The 24,985-nt window shown below is 43.3% G+C and overlaps 1 protein-coding gene across 14 annotated transcripts in view; it reads left to right on the top strand.

Annotated features, from left to right (window-relative positions):
* Positions 1–24,985, top strand: part of LOC110568042 (COP9 signalosome complex subunit 3-like) — a 108,243-nt gene that overhangs the window by 582 nt on the left and 82,676 nt on the right. For 12 of the 14 annotated variants that reach the window (XM_064378181.1, XM_064378180.1, XM_064378179.1 and 9 more), the window contains exons 2-8: positions 4,309–4,438; positions 9,816–9,928; positions 10,017–10,066; positions 12,474–12,566; positions 14,926–15,105; positions 19,612–19,752; positions 22,488–22,661. In XM_064378181.1, the coding sequence (XP_064234251.1) occupies positions 4,309–4,438; positions 9,816–9,928; positions 10,017–10,066; positions 12,474–12,566; positions 14,926–15,105; positions 19,612–19,752; positions 22,488–22,661 (881 nt within the window). Of the gene's footprint in view, positions 1–4,289; positions 4,439–9,815; positions 9,929–10,016; positions 10,067–12,473; positions 12,567–14,925; positions 15,106–19,611; positions 19,753–22,487; positions 22,662–24,985 lie in introns of all 14 variants that reach the window. The other 2 variants (XM_064378182.1, XM_064378183.1) reach the window with 2 other exon arrangements.

The following is a 24,985-nucleotide window of genomic DNA, read 5'->3' as shown; positions in this document are numbered from 1 at the left end:
TCTGGGTGCCTTGGCTCCGCGGCTGGTCTTGGCCGGCTCCTCCGCTGCCAGGCGGCTCACGCTCGGGAACCCGTGCGCCTATTTTGGTCCTACAGAATGCTGCGGAAGCTCTCGCTCGTAGGACCCCCTTTCTTTTTTTCTTTCTTTTCTTTTGATACAGAGTCTCGCTCTGTGGTCCAGGCTGGAGTGCAGTGGCGCGATCTCGACTCACTGCAACCTCCGCCTCCCGGGTTCAAGCGATTCTCCTGCCTCAGCCTCCCGGGTAGCTGATTACAGGCGCCCACCACCTCGCACGGTTAATTTTTTTTTTTGTATTTTTGGTAGAGATGGGGTTTCACTATGTTGGTCAGGCTGGTTTCGAACACCTTACCTCAAGTGATCCGCCCATCTCGGCCTCCCAAAGTGTTGGGATTAGAGACATGAGCCACCGCGCCCGGCCAGGACTCCATTTCTAGGGGTAGAACTGTGATGATTTTGCTCTCACTTTCCAGGTTGTTTGGTTCATTCATCACATATAAATATACCGAATTCTGGACCCGAAATTGTAATAATTAGATGCTGGCTGTGAAGGCCCCTTTAACTATCCCATGCTTCAGTTTCTTCGTCTGCGAAATAAGTACCTACTTAATACAGAGACGTGAAGATTAAATAAGAGTGTCTGTCATAAGGGGAGCAACAAATACAGCTGCAAATTATTGTTACTGTCATTAATTGTAAAGTTCTAGGAGCTGCGTGACCTTGGACCAGTCACCTTTAATCTCTGAGTCTTTTGTGTCTCCGTTGTAAATATGGAGGAGTGCTTTTACCTCACTGGTGTAAGGGGTATGATCTGATATGGAGCTGCACTTAATAAATAATAGTTCTTCCTCATTTTCCTTTTTATTAATAGAAATTAGGTTCACAGGGAAGACACAGACTTTCATTTTCTATGAATAAAGGAACCACTGGTTTGTTAATTTATGCCACAAATACTTAGTTTTCTCCTTCATGTGGGGTAGTGTAGTTAGAAGCTTCAGGTTGAGATCCCTTCTCCGTCACTTCTTGTGCGAGCCACTTAATTTCTCTGGGCCAATTTTCTGATTTACAGAACAGAACTAGGGCTTTTGTGGGCATCAGGTTGTAGGATGCTATAGGAACAGTGTGCTAGACAGAGATCAGTGTGATGACTTTCACTGCTGTCAGCTACTGTGCCTCACACTCATTGCACAGAAAATCTCTTGAGTTTCAGGCAGGGCACCATGGCACAAACACTTTGGGAGGCTGAAGGGGGCGGATCACCTTAGGTCAGGAGTTCAAGACCAGTCTGGCCAACATGGCGAAACACCGTCTCTACTCAAAATACAAAAAAATAGCTGAGTCTGGTGGCAGGCACTTGTAATCCCAACTACTCAGGAGGCTGAGACAGGAGAATCACTTGAACGTGGGAGGTGGAGGTTGCGGTGAGCCAAAATCATGTCATTGCACTCCAGCCTAGGCAACAAGAGCGAAACTCTGTCCCCCTAAAAATAAATAAAAGTAAAAAAAAAAAGTCTTTGAGTTTCTGTTTTCTCTGCTTCTCTTCAGAATTTTCTAATGTAAACCTCAAGAGAATGTTACAATATCCAGCTTTTTCTAATTAGAATTTCATTGGCCGCATCTCTGGTTGGACTGATTTCAAATGCACCCTGTGGCGCTTATGCTTTTTTTTGACTCTGCCCTTGGCCCTGCACTAATATTAGTTATCTAAGGATTTCATAGTGACCCAGCTTTTATTTCGGTCTCAGCTTGGCACTGATTATTAACTAGTAGAGAACTAATGGATTGCAATGCTTATTTCTGGGTGTTAGAAATTATTGTTAATATATTTAGAGTAATGGGTTAAAAAGGCAAATTATTTAACTGAAAGAAGTTACTTCATACCTACCAGTGAGATCTGTAATAAAATTATGATGAGTTGGTATTTTCCAGTTAAATCTGTGTGATCTCAAGAGGTGATACCTAATAAGATCACAGCTGTTTTAGTCTTGTTTTGCCATGCATGTATAATAATGATATATTTCCTCTGCTTTCAGTAAAACGTATCAAGTTTAAAAGTATTATAGGAGCACCAGAAATCAAATTATAAAAAGTACCTGGCTATTGTCACTTGTATTTTAAGCATTATATGATGTTGTATTCTTTTAGTAAGGAAAAGATGATGCAGTTGTTATGTAGAAACACAGAAGTAGGAGACTTGAGTTAATGCCCGTGGACTTAAATATATCCCCCCTGTTACCAGAAAGACAGCTAGAGTGTGACCATGGTGTCTGTCATGAGAATAATTGTCAAAATCGATGGATCTACTTCATGGTACCAATTCAGGCCAATTTTTTTTTTTTCCCCTGAGACGGAGTCTTGCTCTGTTGCCCAGGATGGAGTGCAGTGGCATGATCTCAGCTCACTGCAACCTCCATCTCCCAGGTTCAAGGATTCTTCCACCTCAGCCCCCTGAGTAGCTGAAATTACAGGTGTGCACCACCACACCCAGCTAATTTTTGTATTTTTAGTAGAGACACGGTTTTGCCATGTTGGCCAGCTTAGTCTTGAACTCCTGACTTTAAGAGATCTGCCCGCCTCATCCTCCCAAAGTGCTGGGATTACAGGTGTGAGCCATAGCACCTGTCTGAGGCCGAATTATTAATAGATTCTGTACCTTAGTTGTTAAAACATAGCATTGCAGGCCAGGTTTGGTGGCTAATGCTAGTAATCCCAGCACTTTGGGAGGCTGAGGCAGGAGGATTGCTTGGGCCCAGGAATAGGAGACCATCCTGGGCAACATAGTGAGACTCTAGTCTCTACAAAAAATTTTAAAAAATAAGATGGGCATGGTGACGTACACCTGTAGTCCCAGCTACTCGGGAGGCTAAGATGGGAGGATTGCTTGAGCCCAGGAGGTTGAGGCTGTGGCAAGCTCTGATCACTCCACTGCACTGTAGTGTGGGTGACAGAATAAGATCTTGTCTCAAAAAACAAAACAAAATAAACATAGTATTGTAGTATAGGGGAAAAATAGATCAGTTAGAAGATTAATTCAACGGGTAGCTGCTTGATGAGCTGCTAAGCATGTGCTGTATTCTAGAGCTGGAGAAAGGGACAGTCCCTCCACCTGAGTTTACTGAATTACCTAACCACCACAGTCCCATGTGAGGCAGAGAGGGCAGATATCCAGCTTATCCATGGGGAAGGGAACTGAGATGAGGGTCCAGAGAAGCCACAAGCTGATTGTCGAATGCTGGATGATGCTCTGTCAGGTAGCAGAGGATGTCAGGAGAAGGATAGAAAACAGCATGTGTAGAAGCATAAAGAGGAGAGAACATAGAATGTTGATTTTTCTGAGCTTGCTGTGACCAAAGAGTAGGTTAGTGAGGAGAAGTAGCAGGAGATAAGGCTGGAAAGGTAGCAGGGACCAGTTACTGAAGGGCCTTAGTCCAGGCTAAGGCATTTGGATTTCTTCAACTCATTGGAGTAATTCAATTGAATGCGCAGTTTAGAACAGACAGTACTAATACAAAGCATGGGTTGGAGGAGAGAAAGATCACAGTAGGCAGAACATTTAGAAGATACATGATATAGGCCAGGTGTGGTGGCTCACACCTCTGATCCCAACACTTTGGGAGGCCAAGGCAGGTGGATCACCTAAGGTCGGGAGTTCGAGACCAGCCTGACCAACATGGAGAAACCCTGTCTCTACTAAAAATAAAAATAATTAGCCGGGCATGGTGCCACATGCCTGTAATCCCAGCTATTCGGGAGGCTGAGGCAGAGAATCGCTTGAACCCAGAGGCAGAGGTTGCGGTGAGCCGAGATCGTGCCGTTGCACACTCCAGCCTGGGCAATAAGAGTGAAACTCCATCTAAAAAAAAAAAAAAAAAATAGAAGATTTATGATACAGTCCAGACAAAAAATGATAAGGATCTGAATTAAGGCAGGGAGGGAAGAGAGAAAGGAATGGAGCTGAGAGACTTAGGAAGTAAAACTAAATCATCTGGATGCAGCGAGGTGCTAATAGTAACATGTACATTTCTGGCTTGGGAGACTGGAAAACGGAATAGAGGAAAAGGTGAAAAATTCAGAGAGAAGTGGAAGGCCCAGTGTAATCTCTAACTCATTTTGAGACCACGGACACGTTGTTTCACTCCTCTGGTCCTTCTGGGTCCTCATCCAAAATGAAGAACGTGTAAGAATCAGTTTTGGGCACTTCAGGCTCTGAAGTACAAAGCTGTGGTTAGAGATCCTTTAGTTTGATTAGTGCTGTAGCTGAAATACAATAGTGTTGTTCCTGTTTTCCAGGGCAAATGACACAGCTTTGTGAACTGATCAACAAGAGTGGGGAACTCCTTGCGAAGAACTTATCCCATCTGGACACTGTGCTCGGGGCTCTGGATGTACAAGAGCACTCCTTGGGCGTCCTTGCTGTTTTGTAAGGGGCATCTTCTTTTATAGTTTTGTGCTTGTTAAAACTGAACACTCTGCACTTTCTGGCTTTATTTTTGGTGTAGAATGTAAATCATTATAAACAACATTGAGCTCTTTTGCAAAACTAAAGTTGTAGTAGTTACATTTTACTCATTCCAACTAATCATTGCTTGTTGTATTTTGTTCAGTTTTATCATTTTTACAAACTCCTTTATGTTTATACAAATTCTGAAAATTTGTTTTAAAAAATGGCCATCTCAATTGTGGGGACTATAGTTTGCATTTATCTGAATACTAGGGCAACATAACAAGGCCCTATTTCTGCAAAGACTAAAAAAATTAGCTGGTTGTAGTTGTACGTGCCTGTAGTCGTAGCTTCTCAAGATATTGAGGTGGGAGGATGGCTTGAGCCCAGTTCAAGGCTTTCAGTAAGCTACGGCTAAGCCGTTACAATCAGCCTGCGTGACAAAATGAGACCTTGTCTCACAACAAGAAAAAATATCAAAGATCCAAAGCAATATTGCTTAGAATTCCCTTCAGACAAATTTAAGCTATTTAAGACCAAATTAAATAGACCTTCCTTTAATTGGGATTCCTTATAACTGTGTACTTGACAGTAGAATTCTTCTTTTCTTGATATTATATTATTATAAATTGGGATATTATGGTTGTCTTGACGTTGAAATGATATAAATAAACTGAGAAGAAATTGACTTAAAGTGAGAGTCTGGCTTCACTTACGCTGGGATTCTTGAGACAAAGTTATGTGTGCAGAGCAGAGTTTAGAGAAGAAACTTGGTCAGAATGGAAGGATCTAGAGCTGTGCTCTGCAGTATGGTGGCCACTAGTCATATGCAGCTGTGTAAATAAAATTAAAAAAGATTCAGTTGTACTTGCCATGTTTCAAGTATTCAGTAGCCACGTGTGGTCACATGTCCATGTCTTAGCATAAATCTATAACATTTCAACCACTGCAGATAGCTCTGTTGGACAGTGCTGGTAAAGATTTCTACTGTCTTTATTTTCTTACTTATATGAAAGAGCAGATGCTGGGCACAGTGGCTCATACCTATAATCCTAGCACTTCGGGAGACTGAGGTGGGAGGATCTGTTTGAGACCAGCCTGGGCAACATAGCAAGACCCCATCTGTACAGAAAAAGTGGCTGGGTACAGTGGTTTATGCCTGTAATCCCACTCTGAGGTGGGCAGATTGCTTGAGCTCAGGAGTTTGAGACCAGCCTGGGCAACATGGCAAAACCCTGTCTCTACAAAAAAAAAAAAAACACAAAAATTAGGCAGGCATGGTGGTATACACCTGTGGTCCTAGCTACTCAGGAGGCTGAGGTAGGAGGATAGCTTGAGTCCAGGAGATTGAGGCTGCAGTGAGTTGTGCTCATGCCACTGCACTCCTGTCTGGGTGACAGAGCAAGACCTTGTCTCAAAAAAAACAACAAAGTTAGCTGGGTGTGGTGGCACATGCCTGTGGTTCCAGCTACCCAGGAGGCTGAAGTGGGAGGATTGCTTGAGCCTGGGAAGTTGAAGCTATAGTGAGCTATGCTTACACCACTGCACTGCAGCCTGAGTGACAGCAAGGCCCCCCTTTCAAAAAAGAACAGATGGCATGGATGTTTTATGTACACATAAACTCACATATACATACATATAAAGTGAGTAATGGACATGAAAGCATTTTAAAGCTATAAGATGTTTTACCATTGTATATGTTAGCTAAGATATGGAAAGAACCCTGAGCTTGTGGCTGGGTACCCTGGTTTTGAATCTACATTCTTCCGATTTTGAGTTGTGGGGCCCTGGGCTTCATATTTTTATTTATGAAATGGCAATCGCAGCCAGGCGTGGTGGCTCACACCTGTAATCCCAGCACTTTGGGAGACCAAGGCGGGCGGATCATGAGGTCAGGAGTTCAAGACCAGCATGGCCAATATGGTGAAACCCTGTCTCTACTAAAAAATTAGAAAATTAGCCGGACGTGGTGGCACGTGCCTGTAGTCCCAGCTACTCCGGAGACTGAGGCAGCAGAATCACTTGAACCCAGGAGGAGGAGGTTGCAGTGAGCCGAGATCGCGCCACTGCACTCCAGCCTGGGTGACAGAGGGAAACTCCGTCTTAAAAAAAGAAAAATGGCAGTCTCAATGCCTCACTGACCTATTGTGAACCCCAAATGAAATTGTTTCTGACATGTTTTGATAATTACAAAGTGTAAATACAGATATATGGTGACATTGGTAAATAATACAGTACAGATGGAAATAGACAAACCAAAAGATGTAGGAGAAATTACGATTAGGTAATATCTATTTAGTTTTTCTTTTTTCTTTTTTTTCTTTGAGACAGTTATCGTTCTGTTGCCCAGGCTGGAGTGCAGTGGTGCGACCTCTGCTCACTGCAGACTCTGCCTCCCGGTTTCAAGTGATTCTCCTACCTCAGCCTCCTGAGTAGTTGGGGTGACAGGCATGTGCTACCATACCCAGCTAACTTTTGTATTATTAGTAGAAATGGGTTTTCACCATGTTGGTCTTGAATTCCTGACCTCAAGTAATCTGCCCGCCTCAGCCTCCCGAAGTGCTGGGATTAAAGGTGTGAGCCACCATGCCCGGCCTAATTTTTCTAGAAATTAGTTTCAGTAGTACTTTTTTTTTTTTTTTTAAAGAACTTGAAATTTACTTTTAAGCAATGCCTTAATAATGCTAGCTTACATGATTTCTCCCCTAAAACCTGTCACCAGCACCCTCTCGGAGTGTTTCTCATGGCAGTTGATGGCAGCATCCGCCGAGACACTTGGGATGCATCACCTGAGTCCTCCCTCTTCTCACCACTCCACTCTACCTGTCCTGCCCATCTGTTGTTCTGTCAGTGTCATTCCCAGAGAGACCACACAGTTGGTGGCAGCATCTTTTTTTTTTTTTTTTTTTTGAGATGGAGTCTCACTCTGTCACCAGGCTGGAGTGCAGTGGTGCCATCTCGGCTCCCTGCAACCTCCGCCCCCCGGGTTCAAGCGATTCTCCTGCCTGAGCCTCCCAAGTAGCTGGGACTACAGGCACGTACCACTACGCTCAGCTAGCTTTTGTTATTTTTAGTAGAGATGGGATTTCACCATGTTGGCCAGAATGGTCTTTATCTCTTGACCTTGTGATCCACCCGCCTCGGCCTCCCAAAATGCTGGGATTACAGGTGTGAGCCACCGAGCCCAGCCTTGTGGCAGCATCTTTAATCTGAGCTGCTGCCCACCTCCAGCTAGCCCATAGCTTTCACTCTTGGTCCCCCTTAGTATGTTCTCCTCAGAGCAGGAAAAGCAACAACTAATTTTTTTTTTTTTTTTTTTGCGACAGTCTTGCTTTTTCACCCAGGCTGGAGTGCAGTGGTGCAATCTCGGTTCACTGCAACCATCGCCTTCCAGGTTCAAGTGATTCTCTTGCTTCAGCCTCCTGAGTAGCTGGGACTACAGGTGTGTGCCACCACACCCAGCTAATTTTTGTATTTGTAGAGATGGGGTTTCATCATGTTGGCCAGGCTGGTCTAGAACTCTTAGCCTCAAATGATCCACCCACCTCTGCCTCCCAGAGTGCTGGGATTACAGGCGGGAGCCACTGTGCCCAGCTGCAACCACTGATTTTTTTTTTTTTTTTTTTTGAAACAGTCTCACTCTGTTGCCCAAGCTGTAGTGCCGTGGTGTGATCTTGGCTCACTGCACTTCTGCCTCTCATGTTTCATGTGATTCTCCTGCCTCAGCCCCTAAGTGGCTGGGATTACAGGCTCATGCCACCACAACTAGGGAATTTTTTTGTACTTTTAGTAGAGACAGGGTTTCACCATGTTGATCAGGCTGATAAACTCCTGACCTCAGGTGATTGGCCCGCCTTGGCCTCCCAAAGTGCTGGGATTACAGGCTTGAGCCACCATGCCCAGCCTCTTTGGTTTCATTTAGTGGAGTTTTTCATCTTGAAAGTTGTTCTTTATTAAACATATTTTTCTTTTCTTTTTTCCTTTTTTTAATTTTTTTTTGAGATGGAGACTCTGTGTCCCAGGCTAGTCTTGGCTAACTTGCCTCAGCCTCCTGAGTAGCTGGGATTACAGGCACTTGCCACTACACCCAGCTAATTTTTTTGCATTTTTAGTAGAGACAGGGTTTCATCATGTTGATCAGGCTGGTCTTGAACTCCTGACCTCATGATTCGCCTGCCTCAACCTTCAAAGTGCTAGGATTATAGGTGTGAGCCACCCCGCCTAGCTTTTTATTTTTATTTTTATTTTTATTTTTATTTTTGACAGAGTCTCTCTCTTCTTGCCCAGACTGGAGTGCAATGGTGCCATCTCAGCTCACAGCAACCTCCGCCTCCTGGGTTCAAGCGATTCTCCTGCTTCAGTCTCCTCGGTAGCTGGGATTACAAGCATGCACCACCAAGCCCAGCTAATTCTTTTGTATTTTTAGTAGAGACAGGGTTTCTCCATGTTGGTCAGGCTGGTCTCAAACTCCCAACCTCAAGTGATCTGCCCACCTTGGCCTCCCAAAGTGCTGGGATTACAGGCGTGAGCCACCACACCCAGCCTGAACATATTTTTCTTAACCCTTATTTGTGTCTACTTTGTATCTTGATTGTGCAAAAGAACCAGGTCAGGAGAATTTTACAGACTCTGGTTCTTATTGTTTTTTTGAGACTGGATCTTACTCTGTCACTCAGGCTGGAGTGCAGTAGCATGATCATAGCTCACTGCAGCCCAACCTTGTAGACACAAGTGATCCTCCAGCCTCAGTCTCACAAGCTGGGGACTACAGACATGCACCCCCATGCCTGGCTAATTTATTTTTTGTAGTAGAGACATGGGCTCACCACGTTGCTCAGGCTGGTCTCAAACTTTTGGCCTCAAGCAATCCTCCTGCCTCAGCCTCCCAAAGTGCTCGGATTAGGCATGAGTCACCTTCCTGGCCTAGTTCTCACTTCTGAAAAATATTGTTGCTCAGGCCGGGCATGGTGGCTCACGCTTGTAATCCCAGCACTTTGGGAGGCCGAGGCAGGCGGATCGTGAGGTCAAGAGTTCGAGACCAGCCTGGCCGACATGGTGAAAACCCGTCTCTACTAAAAATACAAAAGTTAGCTGGGCATGGTGGCGCACGCAGGTAGTCCCAGCTACTCAGGAGACTGAGGTGGGAGAATCGCTTGAGGCTGCAGTGAGCTGAGATCGCGCCACTGCACTCCAGCCTGAGCAACAGAGCGAGATGCTGTCTCAAAAAAAAAAAAAATACTGTTCCTCATTAAATTTTACAGAGTATCGGAGGCAGGATGGATTTATTGCATACGTTGCTTCTGTATTTTATGCCATGAACTATCTGGGTAATTTGATTCTTTTCTGCTCATTCTAGGTTTGTGAAGTTTTCTATGCCCAGTGTTCCTGACTTTGAAACGCTCTTCTCACAGGTTCAGCTTTTCATCAGTACTTGTAATGGGGAGCACATTCGATATGCAACAGACACTTGTAAGCTAAATAACATTTTATTTTCCATTGAAATTACTTTGCCCTTGTGGTTATATTTATATTTTCAATGTTTTGTTATTGTATCTAGTTGCTGGGCTTTGCCATCAGCTAACAAATGCACTTGTGGAAAGAAAACAGGTAAGAAATACTATTCAAGCATTCCTAGTTGCTATAATATGTAACTAGCTTGTACAATGCACTACTTTATAAAGATTCCAGGTTAGTACTGAGCATCCAACACCTGGATGTCTGTGGTCACTTGAGAGCACTCACAGCCATTGCTATTAGTATAGGTAGCCCCAGCATCCCTTAAGTGAGGTGGAGGCACAGGGAGGTGTAGCACCTCAGGGAGGCTGCTGGTGGTGGAACTACCAAGTAGTTGGAATTACCAAGCTAGTACCCTTTATGTTGCAATAGCTGGATTTTATCTGTTACCTTTTTTATTTTAACTTTTAATTAGGACATTATTTTAGCCTTACAAAAAGCCTCAAGAATAATATAAAAAATTCTCATACATTTCACCTATATTCTCCAAATGTTAACATTTTACCACACTTACTCTTTTTTTTCTCTCTTCCTCTCTTTTTTTCTGAGCCATTGGAAAGTAAATTGCACGTGTTGTTCTTTATCCCTAAATACTTCAGTGGGTAAATCCTAAAAATTAGGACATTCTCTTACATAGCACAGTATAATAGTCAGCATCCAAAAATGAACTCTTTTTTTTTTTTTTTGGCGGGGGAGACAGAGTCTCGCTCTAACGCCTAGGCTGGATTGCAGTGGGGTGATCTCAGCTCACTGCAACCTCCGGCTCCCGGATTCAAGCAGTTCTCCTGCTTCAGCCTCCTGAGTAGCTGGGGACTGCAGGTGCACGCCACCATGCTGGCTAATTGTATTTTAGTAGAGACGGGGTTTCACCATGTTGCCAAGCTGGTCTTTGACTCCTGAGCTCAGGCAATCCGCTTGCCTCGGCCTCCCAAAGTACTAGGATTACAGGCGTGAGCCACCGCGCCCAGCTCAGAAATGAATGTTAATATAACGCATCGACAAATTGACAGACCCCATTTAGATTTTCAGCCAATAAAAAGGACTGTCTTTTGCTAAAGGACATTAGTTGTTCAGACAGTGTCCGTGTAGCAAAAGAAAACCTTGGGCCATGGGTTGCATTACATTGCTGTGTCTCTTTAGTGTCCCATAATCTGGAATAGTGCTTCAGTCTTTATCTTTTATAATAGTAAGTTATAATGTGGATTGTTAAAGAAAATTTATTTAGTTATTTATTTTTTTGAGATGGAGTCTCATTCTGTTGCCTAGGCTGGAGTGCAGTGGTGTGATCTCAGGTCACTGCAACCTCCACCTCCTGGGTTCAAGCAATTCTTGTGCCTCAGCCTCCTGAGTAGCTGCGACTACAGGCACGTGCCACCATGCCTGACTGATTATTTTATTTATTTATTTTTTTTAAGAGAGAGTCTCTCTGTTACCCAGGCTGGAGTGCAGTGGCACTATCTCAGCTCACTACAGTCTCTGCCTCCTATGTTCAAGCAATTCTCCTCCTTCAGCCTCCTGAGTAGCTGGGATTACAGGCACCTGCCACCATGCCTGGCTAATATTTGTACTTTTAATAGAGACAGGGTTTCACTCTGTTGACCAGGCTGGTCTCAAACTCCTGACCTCAGGCAATTTGCCCGCCTTGGCCTCCCAATGATTTTTGTATTTTTAATAGAGATGAGGTTTTGCCATGTTGGCCAAGCTAGTCTCTAGAACTCCTGACCTCAGGTCATCAGGCCACCTCAGCCTCCCAAAGTGCTGAGATTAGAGGTGTGAGCCACTGTACCCAGTCAGGTGTTTATTTTTAATTTGAAAATGAATTTAAGATTAGTGGTTTGAAAGAGGCTGAAAATAGAACCGGTTGTTATTTTGTAATACTAAGTAAACTGTCTGAAAGAGATGGTTAAGAAAAATCACGAGCTTTTGGAAAAGCTGTAAGTTATTGAGATATTTTTAGTCTCTTCTCTCCAAAAATTGATTATGCCTCACTTGACACCTGGTCTTGTTATTTATACTCAGGGCAGGAAACAGTCCTTTTGAAATCTATGGTGTTAGCTTTGGTGGTAATTTACTACCAGATAAGGACTAGACTGCCCTATGGGAAAATGCCAACATCCCTATCCACAAGTAATTTTCCTAAGCATAAGCTGTTATCTCTTGTATAATCAGTGATTTGGAAAGTTTTCATTTGTTTAGATGTTAATACAATGAACTGTTGAGAAAGTAATATTGTTTTTGATTATTGATCTTCATTGTAAAAATAAAAGATTTTTATGATTTAAAAAATAATGCTGAGTTACTAAAAATTCCAAGAAACAGCTTAAGAAAACGTTTTCTGACTTAAATGGGACAGAAATTTCCTGAAAGAGTATGGAAACCTTATATTGCTATTTAAAGGAACCTATCAATTAGTGTTATTTTTTATTTGTAAGTGACAACATAAGATCCAATGTGCTGCCATCTTTGAGAACTTATCTGAAAGAGATGTCATTTCTGACAGCCCCTGCGAGGAATTGGCATCCTTAAGCAAGCCATAGACAAGATGCAGATGAATACAAACCAGCTGACCTCAATACATGCTGATCTCTGCCAGGTAAGCAACCAAAGTGTGTGATTCACACCAGGTCAGAGGTGTAGGTTGTTTATGGGCTGCCTCAACATCGGGTTTGATAAACCAAGGCAAGTTGGTGGATACTGTGATGTGTTATAGAAGGTGGAATATATAGATACATCTATTATATTCAGGGGGGTGCTGGATGCAAACTCTAGGATGGGGCTCAGATAGTAAGCTTGTGGAACCAATAGCGTAATTAATAGTTGTACATTTTTTTTTTTTTTTTTGAGACGGAGTTTCGCTCTCGTTACCCAGGCTGGAGTGCAATGGCGCGATCTCGGCTCACCGCAACCTCCGCCTCCTGGGTTCAGGCAATTCTCCTGCCTCAGCCTCCTGAGTAGCTGGGATTACAGGCACGCGCCACCATGCCCAGCTAATTTTTTGTATTTTTAGTAGAGACGGGGTTTCGCCATGTTGACCAGAATGGTCTCGATCTCTTGACCTCGTGATCCACCCGCCTCGGCCTCCCAAAGTATTGGGATTACAGGCGTGAGCCACCGCGCCCGGCCACATTTTTTTTTTTTGAGACAGTATCTTGCTCTGTCACCCAGGCTAGAGTGCAGTGGCGCGATCTTGGCTCCCTGCAACCACTGCCTCCCAGGTTCAAGCATTCTCCTGCCTCAGCTTCCCGAGTAGCTGGGACTACAAGCGCGTGCCACCATGCCCGGCTAATATTTTTATTTTTAGTAGAGACAGGGTTTTGCCATGTTGGCCAGGCTGGCCTCGAACTGACCTCATGAACCACTGCACCCAACCCTAGTTGTAACTTTTTTTAAAATCCTGAATCATTTTAAAAATTGTGGAACCGAGTGGGTGCAGTGGCTAACACCTGTAATACCAACACTTTGGGAGGCCAAGGCGGGCAGATGACGAGGTCAAGAGATCAAGACCATCCTAGCCAACATGGTGAAACCCTGTCTCTACTAAAAATACAAAAATTAGCTGAGCATGGTGACATACACCTGTAATCCCATTTACTCAGGAGGCTGAGGCAGGAGAATTGCTTGAACCCAGGAGATGGAGGTTGCAGTGAGCCGAGATTGCGCCACTGCACTCCAGCCTGGCAACAGAGCAAGACTCCATCAAAAAAAAAAGAAAAATTGTGGAACCTGCCAGACACGATGGTTCACACCTGTAATCCCAGCATTTTGGGAGATTGAGGCAGGCAGATCACCTGATGTCAGGAGTTCAAGACCAGCCTGACCAACATGCAGAAACCCCATCTCTACTAAAAATACAAAATTAGCCAGGCGTGGTGGCACGTGCCTGTAATCCCAGCTACTTGAGGCTGAGGCAGGAGAATTGCTGGAAGCCGGGAGGCAGAGGTTGCAGTGAGCTGAGATCATGCCATTGCATTCTAGCCTAGGCAACAAGAGCAAGACTCTGCCTCAAAAAAAAAAAAATTATGGAACCTGATACTTAACACAGCTAACTTCTTACACCTTAAAATGTTATTCATTTATTTATCTTGTTTTGTGATGTTCAAAGTCAAGAAGGCAAAAGGGTGTGTATATAATGAAGTCTCCCTCCCACTCTGTTTGCTAGCCATCTATTTCTTCTCTGCAAGGTAACTTAACTATGTTAGTAATTTCTCGTGTATCCTTCCAAAGACATTTTATGGACTTAAAAGCAAACATGAGTCTGGGTGCAGTGACTCATGCCTGTCATCCCAGTACTTTGGGAAGCTGAGGCGGGTGAATCACCTGAGGTCTCTCAGGAGTTTGAGACCAGCCCAGCCAACATGGCGAAACCCTGTCTCTATTAAAAATACAAAAACTAGCCAGGTGTGGTGGCGAATGCCTGTAATGCCAGCTACTCGGGAGGCTGAGGCAGGAGAATCACTTGAACCTGGGAGGCGGAGGTTGCAGTGAGCCAGGATCATGCCACTGCACTCCAGCCTATGGGACAGAGTGAGACTCTGTCTCAAAAAACAAAACAAAGCAATGCTGTTTTATTCTGAATGGCTAAGAAAATGGAGTACAGGTTGAGTATTCCTAATCCAAAAATTTGAAACCCAAAATGATTCAAAATCTGAAACTTTCTGAACACCAACATGACACTCAAAGAAAGTGCTCACTGGAGCATTTGGATTTCAGGTTTTCAGATGAGGGATACTCAACTGGTATATATTCTGCAAATATTCCAAAATCTGAAACACTTCTGGTCCTAAGCATTTCAGATAGGAGATACATGAAATGTGTTGACATTTAGATCATTTTAGTCAATAAAATGTAAAACAAAATTATATGGAAATTTCTAGAATCTATGAATTTTTTCCTTCTGCTAATACCTGCCAAAGTAAAATTAAAGTGGTGATTTACTATCAATTTGTTCACAGCTTTGTTTGCTAGCAAAATGCTTTAAGCCTGCCCTTCCGTATCTTGACGTGGATATGATGGATATCTGTAAAGAGAATGGAGCCTATGATGCAAAGCACTTTTTATGTTACTACTATTATGGAGGGATGATCTATACTGGGCTGAAGAACTTTGAAAGAGCGCTCTACTTTTATGAACAGGTAATCATCTCTCTAAATGTCCCTGAGGTTGTTCTGAACTTGTGTGACCAAAGAAGTGCTCCCATAGGTTTGTGGCTGGAGTGGACTGATCCCGGGGCCTCCATTTCACGTGGTGGTCCTTTCAGAGACTGCTTCTCTGTGATCACATACATGGTGGTAACCTGATCCCTAAGTTGAGGAGCAGTGCCAATGCACAGAAGAGTGCTTGTGGGTGGGCGCTAATCTAGGCTTTGCCACTTACACCTTATCTGATTTGGGATAAGTTATGCCATCTCTTGACCTTTATAGCTTCCTTTGCATTTAAGAAAGAGATTGAACTTGTTGATCTTGGATGCGTCTTCTTATTCTAAAACCAGGTGTGGTATTTTGTTAAGTTTTATTTAATCAGTGAAACATTCTCATTCAAAATGTAAAGGGTATAAAGGAGTACACACCTTTACCCACTCCCACCCTTTCTGTGTCTGTGTAATGAAACATAATACACAATTTGGTAGACTATTCTGGAGGTTTACTCAGAATCTGAAAAAGATATGTACAGTATGGATTAATAAACCAGTTGTCTTAAGGTAAATTAGTCATATTTCATAAGTTCCTATTTAGTTCATAGCATGTATTAAGTAATGAAGGATATTTAAAACCCTTCAGAGAGTTCAATTTAGGTAGAATTCTAACACATCACACACACATACACACACACACACACACACACACACACACACACACACACACCCCGTGGCTCTGAGCCATACTACAATGAGTGGTTGATGTGCCCTGTTGAAGGTACCTGAGAAGGGCCACCATAAGGTGCCAGTAGGCAGAGATGATGGTGTCATTTAAGTACATGTCTAGTCAGGTGACTTCTCTTTGAGTCTACACGTTCAGAAAATTATAAAAATGCATTTCATAGCCACTGGATGCATTATCATTGCTGTAGCTGAATATAGTAACTCATGAGCAAACTGATCTTGAAATATCAAGATGACGTGGGCATTAAAAAGACAAGAGACAGCCGGGTGCAGTGGCTCTTGCCTATAATCCCAGCACTTTGGGAGGCTGAGGTGGGTGGATCACCTGAGGTGGGGAGTTTGAGACCAGCCTGACCAACATGGAGAAACCTCATCTCTACTAAAAACACAAAATTAGCTGGATGTGGTGGTGCATGCCTGTAATCCCAGCTACTTGGGAGGCTGAGGCAGTATAATCGTTTGAACCCTGGAGGTGGAGGTAGTGGAGGTAGCATTGAGCCGTATGGTGCCATTGTACTCCAGCCTGGGTAACAAGAGTGAAACTCCATCTTCCCACCCTGCCCAAAAACAAAAGGCAAGAGACGGCCAGGCGCAGTGGCTCTCGCCTGTAATCCCAGCACTTTGGGAGACCAAGGCAGGCAAATCACCTGAGGTCAGGAGTTCAAGACCAGCCTGGCCAATATGGTGAAACCCTGTCTCTAATAAAAATGCAAAAATTAGCTGGGCATGGTGGTGGGTACCTGTAGTCCCAGCTACTCGGGAGGCTGAGGCAGGAGAATCTCTTGAACCAGGAGATGGAGGTTGCAGTGAACCGAGATCACGCCACTATACTCCAGCCTGGGTGACAGAGCAAGACTCCATCTCAAAAAAAAAAAGCAAGAAAGTGGCCGGGCGCGGTGTCTCACACCTATAATCCCAGCACTTTGGGAAGCTGAGGTGGGTGGATTGCCTGACAGATACGGTGCTTCAAGACCAGCCTAACCAATACGATGAAACCCTGTTTCTACTAAAATTACAAAAATTAGCCGAGCATGGTGGTGTGTACCTGTAGTCCCAACTACTCTGGAAGCTGAGGCAGTAGAATTGCCTGAACCCGGGAGGTGGAGGTTGTAGTGAGCCGAGATCATGGTACTGTACTCTAGCCTAGGCGACAGAGCAACACTTCATCTCAAAAAAAAAAAAAAAAAAAGGCAAGAAAGTGTGCAGTGCACTTAGGAAATATTTCTTTCACAAATAATTAAAATGTTAAAAACATTTTTGATGTTTATAGGTATAATCCTTTTACTTGAAAATAAACTGATTTCCTGATTTTGACCTAATGACAAGCATTGTCTAGTGTTAGTCTACTTCATACAACTTTGTTTTAATGATATGCTTGCAGTTGTAGATGATATTACCTTAATTTCAGAAAGTGATGTAGATTTTTTTACAGCTTTAGAAAAAAATTCCAAAAGTAGGGCATACTTAATTGAAAAAAAATTAGATCATGCGCCACTATATAAAGCAAAGCATCTTCTCGTACCACTCAGATTGACTAGGAAAAAATTTTTTAATTGAAAAAAATTTAGATCATATGCCACTACATAAAGCAAAGCATCTTCTCATAACACTCAGATTGACCAGGAGTTTATTAGTTCCTGATTGATGGAAATTGTAAGTTGATTCTGATATTTCACAATTAAAAGTGTTGCAGTGGGAAGCATTGTGTGTGTGTCCTCATGTACTTACATGAGTGTTTCTGTAGAATCATCTCAGATGAGTGCCTTACAAGCTCAGTGGTTTGGATTTTGATTTGGAAGATTTGGGCTGATTTGGATATGATGGTTTTGAAATAAAGTGAAAAGGCAGACACAAAATGGGAGAAAACATTTGTAGACCATATTTCTGATAAAAGACTTGCATCTAGAATATAAAAAGACCTCTTACAACTCAACAATAAAAAGACTAAAATTTTAAAGTGGGTAATAGATTTGAATAAACATTTATCCAAAGAAGATACATAAATGGCCAATAAGCACATGAAAAGATACTCATCATCATTTGTCATAAAGAAAATACAAATCAAGACCACAGTGTGATATGGTTCACACCCTCTGGGATGGCTAAGATTTCAAAAGATTGCCAATAACAAGTGTTGGTGAGGATCTGGAGAATTTAGAAGTCTCAAAATTGCTGACAGGAGTGTAAATGAAACAGTCACAGTTTGGCAGTTCCTCACAATGTTAAACATAGTTACCATGATGACCCAGCAGTTTCACCCCTTAGAGCATGACCACTAACATTCATAGCAGCATTATTCATAATAGCCATAAGGTAGAAGCAACCCAAATGCTCATCAACAGAGGAATGGATAAAATATGGTATATCCACACAAAGGAGTATTACTCAACCATGAAAAGGAATGAAGTACTGATGCATGCTACAACATGGTTGAACTTTGAGAACACAAGTTAAAGAAATCAGTCACAAAATTCCACATGCTGCATGATGCCATTTATATGAAGTGTCCAGAGTAAGCAAATTTATAGAGACAGAAAGCAGAATATTGGTTGCCTGGAACTGAGGGGCAGAGCAAATGAGAAGTGACAGCTAACAGGTAGGGGTATGAAAATGTTCCAAAATTAGATAGTAGTGATAGTTTTGCAACATAGTGAATACACTGGGAACCACTGAATTGTATACTTTAAAAGAGTAAATATATTTTTTTCCTGGGGTGCCATGATATGATCTTGGCTCACTGTAACCTCCATCTCCTGCGTTTAAGTGATTCTCTCATCTCAACCTCCCAAGTAATGGGGATTACAGGCGTGGCACCACCACACCTGGCTAATTTTTCTTTTGTCTTTCTTTCTTTCTTTTTTTTTTTTTTGAGACAGAAGCTTGGTCTGTCGCCAGGCTGGAGTACACTGGCGCCATCTTGGCTCACTGCAACCTCTGACTCCCTGGTTCAAGCGATTCTCCTGCCTCAGCCTCCTGAGTACCTGGGATTACAGGCATGCGCCACCACACCCAGCTAATTTTTGTATTTTTAGTAGAGACGGGGTTTCACCATATTGGCCAGGATGGTCTCCATCTCCTAACCTCATGATCTGCCCAGCTTGGCCTCCCAAAGTACTGGGATTATAGGCATGAGCCAGTACACCTGGCCAATTTTTCTGTTTTTAGTAGAGACAGTTTTACCATGTTGACCAGGCTGGGTCTTGAACTTCTGGCCTCAAATGATCCACCCGCCTCGGCCTGCCAAAGTGCTGAGATTACAGGCATAAGCCACTGCGCCAGGCCCAAGAGTAAATTTTATAACATGTGAATTATATCCTGGCTCATGCCAAGAATCCCAGCACTTTGGGATTCTGAAGTGGGAGGATTCCTTGAGCTCACAAGTTCGAGACCAGCCTGAGCAACATAGTAAGACCCCCATCTCTACAAAAAATTTTAAAATTATTCAAGCATGGTAGCCCACGCGTATAGTCCCAGGTACTCAGGAGGCTGAGGCAGGAAGATGGCTTGAACCCCAGGAGTTTGAGGGTACAGTAAGCCATAATTACATTACTGCGCTCCAACCTGGATGACAGAGTGAGACCCTGGCTCTAAAAATTAAGTACATAAAAATAAAATGAATTATATGTCAATAAGGCTGTTATAAAAATAATGCGACATTTAAAAAGTATTACTGATTTAAAATGAAGGTGATACATGTGGTTGATTGCTATTTGCTACTGTGGCATGTTCTCATTACAGTAAGCATTCTTCTCTTGCCTAGGCTATAACTACTCCTGCCATGGCGGTCAGTCATATCATGTTGGAATCATATAAAAAGTATATTTTAGTGTCTTTGATATTACTTGGCAAAGTACAACAGCTCCCAAAATATACATCTCAAATTGTGGGTAGATTCATTAAGGTAAGTTTTTTAAATAAAATTGATTTCTTATGTGAGCATGTTCAGTATATAAAGAAATTGCAATGATACAGTTCTATAAATTTATTAAATGTTTGCTGGGAGCTGTATTTCAGTTAGAATTGCTTAACTCCATTCCAGTCTGTACACATTCTGGTCACCTGATTGGGATGGAATATTTCTCAGGAACCTGTTTTCAAACTTGTGCTCTAGATACTTATAGTTATAGATGTTTAAGCTCCTATAACAGTTGATTTACACGCCCCCGCCGCCCCCGCCAAGACACAGTCTGGCTATGTTGGCCAGGTTGGTCTTGAACTCCTGACCTCAAGCAGTCCTTCTGTTTCTGCCTCCCAAAGTGCTAGGATTACAGGTGTGTGCCACTGCACCTGGCCTTGATTTTGTTTTATTGTATTTCTTTATTACATTTTAGCCAGAATACAGAAGAACAGTGCTGATTTGATTGAACTTACTTTGCCCAAGTATTGGGAAATCTTACTAGAGTTTCATACAGAGGGAGGAAGACCATAAGCTTTGCTCACTGAACTTTGGATTCAGTTTTTACTGATAAGCTAGCTTTGGAACCATGTTTTAAAATGAAATTAACTATTTAAAAAAATTGTAGAAACACATCCTCATGGCTTAAAAAAAAAACTTGATTCTGCCTAAAGGGAGCATTAAAAAGAAATTTTTTTAGTAAAAAATTAGGCCAGGCGTGGTAGCTCATTACTATAATCCAAGCACTTTGGGAAGCCTGACCACCTGAGGTCAGGAGTTTGAGACCAGCCTGGCCAACGTGGTGAAATTCTGTCTCTCCTAAAAATGCAAAAATTAGTCAGGCATGGTGGTATGCACCTGTGATCCCAGCTACTCAAGAGGCTGGGGCATGAGAATCGCTTGAACCGGGGAGGTAGAGGTTGCAGTGAGCCAAGATCACACCACTGCACTCCAGCCAGGGTGACAGAGTGAGACTCCATCTCCCAAAAAGAAAAATTGAACAGTTTAAGAGGGTTAGAAAGTCACAATCTTTTTAATAATTTCACCCTGGCCGGGCGCAGTGGCTCACACCTGTAATCACAACACTTTGGGAGGTCAAGGCGGGCGGATCACAAAGTCAAGAGATAGAGACCATCCTGGCCAACATAGTGAAATCCTGTCTCTACTTTTTAAAAAAACAAAAATTAGCTGGGCGTGGTGGCACGCACCTGTGGTCCCAGCTACTCAGGAGGCTGAGGTGGAAGAATCGCTTGAACCCAGGAAGTGGAGGTTGCAGTGAGTCGAGATTGCGCCACTGCACTCCAGCCTGGCAACAGAGCAAGACTCCGTATCCAAAAATAATAATAATAATTTCACCCTGATTGCCGTTGTACAAAACTTAAAATTTTAGAGTGTCAGTTAGAACCTCTTAATGGGAATTTCTTGCTGGATTGTGGAAGATAACCAAGTGTCCTTTGCCTAAGAGTCCTTTAGTGGTGGGTCTCAGGGCTCTAGACTGCCTGGCCCCAGGTGGGGAGGAGGGGAAGGTGGTTAAGAGAGGTCCTTGGACTCCCAGGGAAGAGTGATGGGCAGGGCAGGATTAATGCAGCCTGACTCAGATCATTTTGGAGAAATCCAGGTGACCCCTGAGCCGGCCTGTTTTAGAAGAATGTTCATAAAAAGTAATGTCTTCATGCCTCAAGGGCATCATTCACAATAATTAGTAATTTATTTATGATATCATAAATGGTAGAAAGAATACAAATTCTAGAGTCAAAGTTTCAGCCTGTTGATAGCACCCCTCACGACTTCATCTTCCCGTGGGCCTCTGTACCCATTTATTAATATTTAGCATAGGGGCTAATTTGCATAAAATTCCTAAAGCAGTTCTGGCTTCCTAGCCACTGCTAGTTTTCTTTCGCCCAGGCTGGAGTGCAGTGGTGCGATCTTGGCTCACTGCAATCTCCGCCTCCCGAATTCAAAGGATTCTCCTGCCTCAGCCTCCCAAAGTGCTGGGATTACAGGCGTGAGTCACTGCACCCAGCCCCCGTCTTCCTTCTTGCTAGCAGAAGTAGCATATTGTTTCATTGCATCTGGTGAGGTATGAGAGAGAATGATGAATGTTTTGACTCCTTTCTTCTCTATGTGATTTATCAGTAGAGAAACAGACCACTGATAAAGATATGTGTGCCTTCACTAAATTCAGTGGGTTTTCACCTGCTGTGTTATTGCTTGTTCTGTACTACAAAATTTTGTTGAAAATAAATTATTCCATAGGACTTTCTATCCTTGGTCTTAAAAACCATGCATTGGCCAGGCACAGTGGCTCACGCCTATAATCCCAACATTTTGGGAGGCTGAGGCAGGTGGATCACAAGATCAGGCGTCCGAGACCAGCCTGGCCAGTGTAGTGAAACCCTGTCTCTACTAAATAAAAATACCAAAAATTAGCCGGGTATGGTGACAGGCCCTTAAAGTCCCAGCTACTCAGGAGGCTGAGACAAGAGAATTGCTTGAACCTGGGAGGTGGAGGTTGCAATGAACCGAGGTTGCGCCACTGCACTTCCACCCAAGCGACAGTGTGAGACTCCGTCAAAAATCAGGCATTTACTTTGGGTAAATTATAATGTGTAGGGTAACAGTTGGTTGTTACCGGACGTGTACTTGCTTGAAAAATTGTATAAAAATGTGTTTTTGCTTCCTATACACATTTGAGTCTTCTAAAGTTTTAATCTGAATTTTTTCCTCCTTTGCATCTTTAGCCTCTTAGCAATGCATACCATGAGTTAGCACAAGTGTATTCAACCAACAACCCCTCAGAACTCCGAAACCTGGTGAATAAGCACAGTGAAACTTTCACTCGCGATAACAACATGGGACTGGTGAAGCAATGCTTGTCATCTCTTTACAAGAAGAATATTCAGAGGCTAACAAAGGTGAGGAAAACGCCACCTTCACAGAGCAGCCGTGAGGTCTGGTAGGCAGGAACCATGTCTTTAAAGGACCTAGCTAGTCAGATGATTACATCCGTGATAGTGGCTGCTCTGTTTTTGGCATGATGTCCCAGTGCTAGAATGAAAAGAAGGGGGAAACATCCAAGGATTTTTCTAGCCCACTTTTTCTTTTTTGTTGTTGAGAAGGAGTTTTGCTCTATCGCCAGCCTGGAGTGCAGTAGCGCATTCTCGACTCACTGCAACCTCCAACTCCCTGCCTCAGGCCCCCCACAAGTAGCTGAGATTACAGGCACGCACCACCATGCCCAGCTAATTTTTGTATTTTTAGTAGAGACGGGGTTTCACAGTGTTGACCAGGATGATCTCAATCTTTTGACTTCGTAATCCTCCCTCCTCAGCCTCCCAAAGTGCTGGGATTACAGGTATGAGCCACTGTGCCCGGATGCTAGCCCCCTTTTTCTTACTAGAAAATCCAAGTAAGTCTCAACAGGTAGACTGCATGAGTAGGTGATGACATTGCTGGCTAGCTAGGGATGAGTTAAATCTGCCACCTCCGATGCCGAAATATTACTTTGTATTAACATTTTAGTGGATGTTTTTACAGGTTCCTCTTCTCTGTTTCTTTTCTATATATATGCATAGACTCTTCCAATTATATGTAATTGGGGTCATATGAACACTACATGCTATTCTTGACCCTGCTTTTTTTTTTTTTTGAGACCAAGTCTCGCTCTGTTGCCCAGGCTCTGGAGTGCGGTGGTGTGATCTCAGCTCACTGCAGCCTCTGCCTCCTGGGTTTAATTGATTCTCCTGCCTCAACCTCCCAAGTAGCTGGGACTACAGGTGCACACTACCACACCCGACTAATTTTTGCATTTTTAGTAGAGATGGGGTTTCACCATGTTGGCCAGGCTGGTCTGGAACTCCTGACTTGAAGTGATCTGCCTACCTCAGCCTCCCAAAGTGCTAAGATTACAGGCGTGAGCCACTGCGCCCGGCCTACTTTTATATAGAAATGGGATCCCACTGTGTTGGCCAGGCTAGAATTGACTTTTGAGTCTTCGTTTGTGTTAAACTACTTGTGTACCTAAAGTTAGCAGTAATTTCAGTTTCTTGGGTACTGTTCTCCGAACTAAAGTATATGTAAGTTTTAAAATTATTGGTTCGTCAAGAATTTAGGGCCAGGCACAGTGACTTACTCCTGTACTTCCAGCACTTTGGGGAGCTGAGGCAGGAGGATAGCTTGAAACCAGGAGTTCAAAACCAGCCCGGGCAACTAAGTGAGATCCCATCCCTACAAAAAATAAAAAAATAAAATCAGCTGGGCACAGTGGTGCACACCTGTAGTCTCAGCTACTCGGGAGGCTGAAGCGGGAGGTTCGCTTAAGCTGCTGTGAACTATGATTGCACCTCTGCACTCTAGCCTGGCCAACAGACTTCATCTCTTTAAAAAAAAAAAAAAAAAAAAAAAAAGCCGGGCGTGGTGGCTGGCTGGCTCATGCCTGTAATCCCATCACTTTGGGAGGCCAAGGCAGGCAGTTCATGAGGTCAGGAGTTCGAGACCAGTCTGGCCAACATAGCAAAACCCCATCTCTACTAAAAATACAAAAAATTAGTCGGGCATGGTGGCAGGCGCCTATAATTTCAGCTACTCAGGAGGCTAAGGCAGGAGAATCGCTTGAACCTGAGAGGCAGAGGTTGCAGTGAGCCAAGATCGTGCCGCTATACTCCAGCCTAGGTGACAGTCTGAGACTCCATCTCAAAAAGAAAGGGAATTTTCAAGATGAGGGTTTTAATATACCCAGCTCTGAAAATGCCATTGTTGTAAATATTGCCAGCTGCCATTAAGAAAGGAGCTCTTGCTGGGTGCAGTGGCTCACACCTGTAATTCCAGCACTTTGGAAGCCGAGGTGGATGCTTCCAAAGTGAGTTCAGGAGTTCGAGACTGGCCTGACCAATATGATGAAATCCCATCTCTGTGAAAAATACAAAAATTAGCCGGGCATGGTAGCAGGTGCCTGTAATCCCAGATACTTGGGTGACTGAGACAGGAGAAGCTCTTGAATCCAGGAGGCAGAGGTTTCAGTGAGCCGAGATCACACCATTGTACTCTAGCCTGGGCAACAAGAGCAAAACTCTGTCTCAAAAAAAAAAAAAAAAAAAAAAAAAGAAAGGAAAAAGAAAGGAACCTTTTAATGTGTTCCTGAAAGGGGGCATTTTCATCAGATCCCAAGAGAGCAGTGGTAAACACTGGTTTCCCTCATGTACCCCAAGTGTGCAGCCTCTTTTATTTAACTCCCCTATTT

Source organism: Aotus nancymaae, unplaced genomic scaffold, assembly GCF_030222135.1.
Source record: "Aotus nancymaae isolate 86718 unplaced genomic scaffold, 86718_ANA_hifiasm-v0.15.2.pri h1tg000018l, whole genome shotgun sequence".
Lineage (NCBI taxonomy): Eukaryota > Metazoa > Chordata > Mammalia > Primates > Aotidae > Aotus > Aotus nancymaae.
The sequence above is the reverse complement of the archived record's forward strand: the minus strand, read 5'-3'. Positions and strand labels throughout refer to the sequence as shown.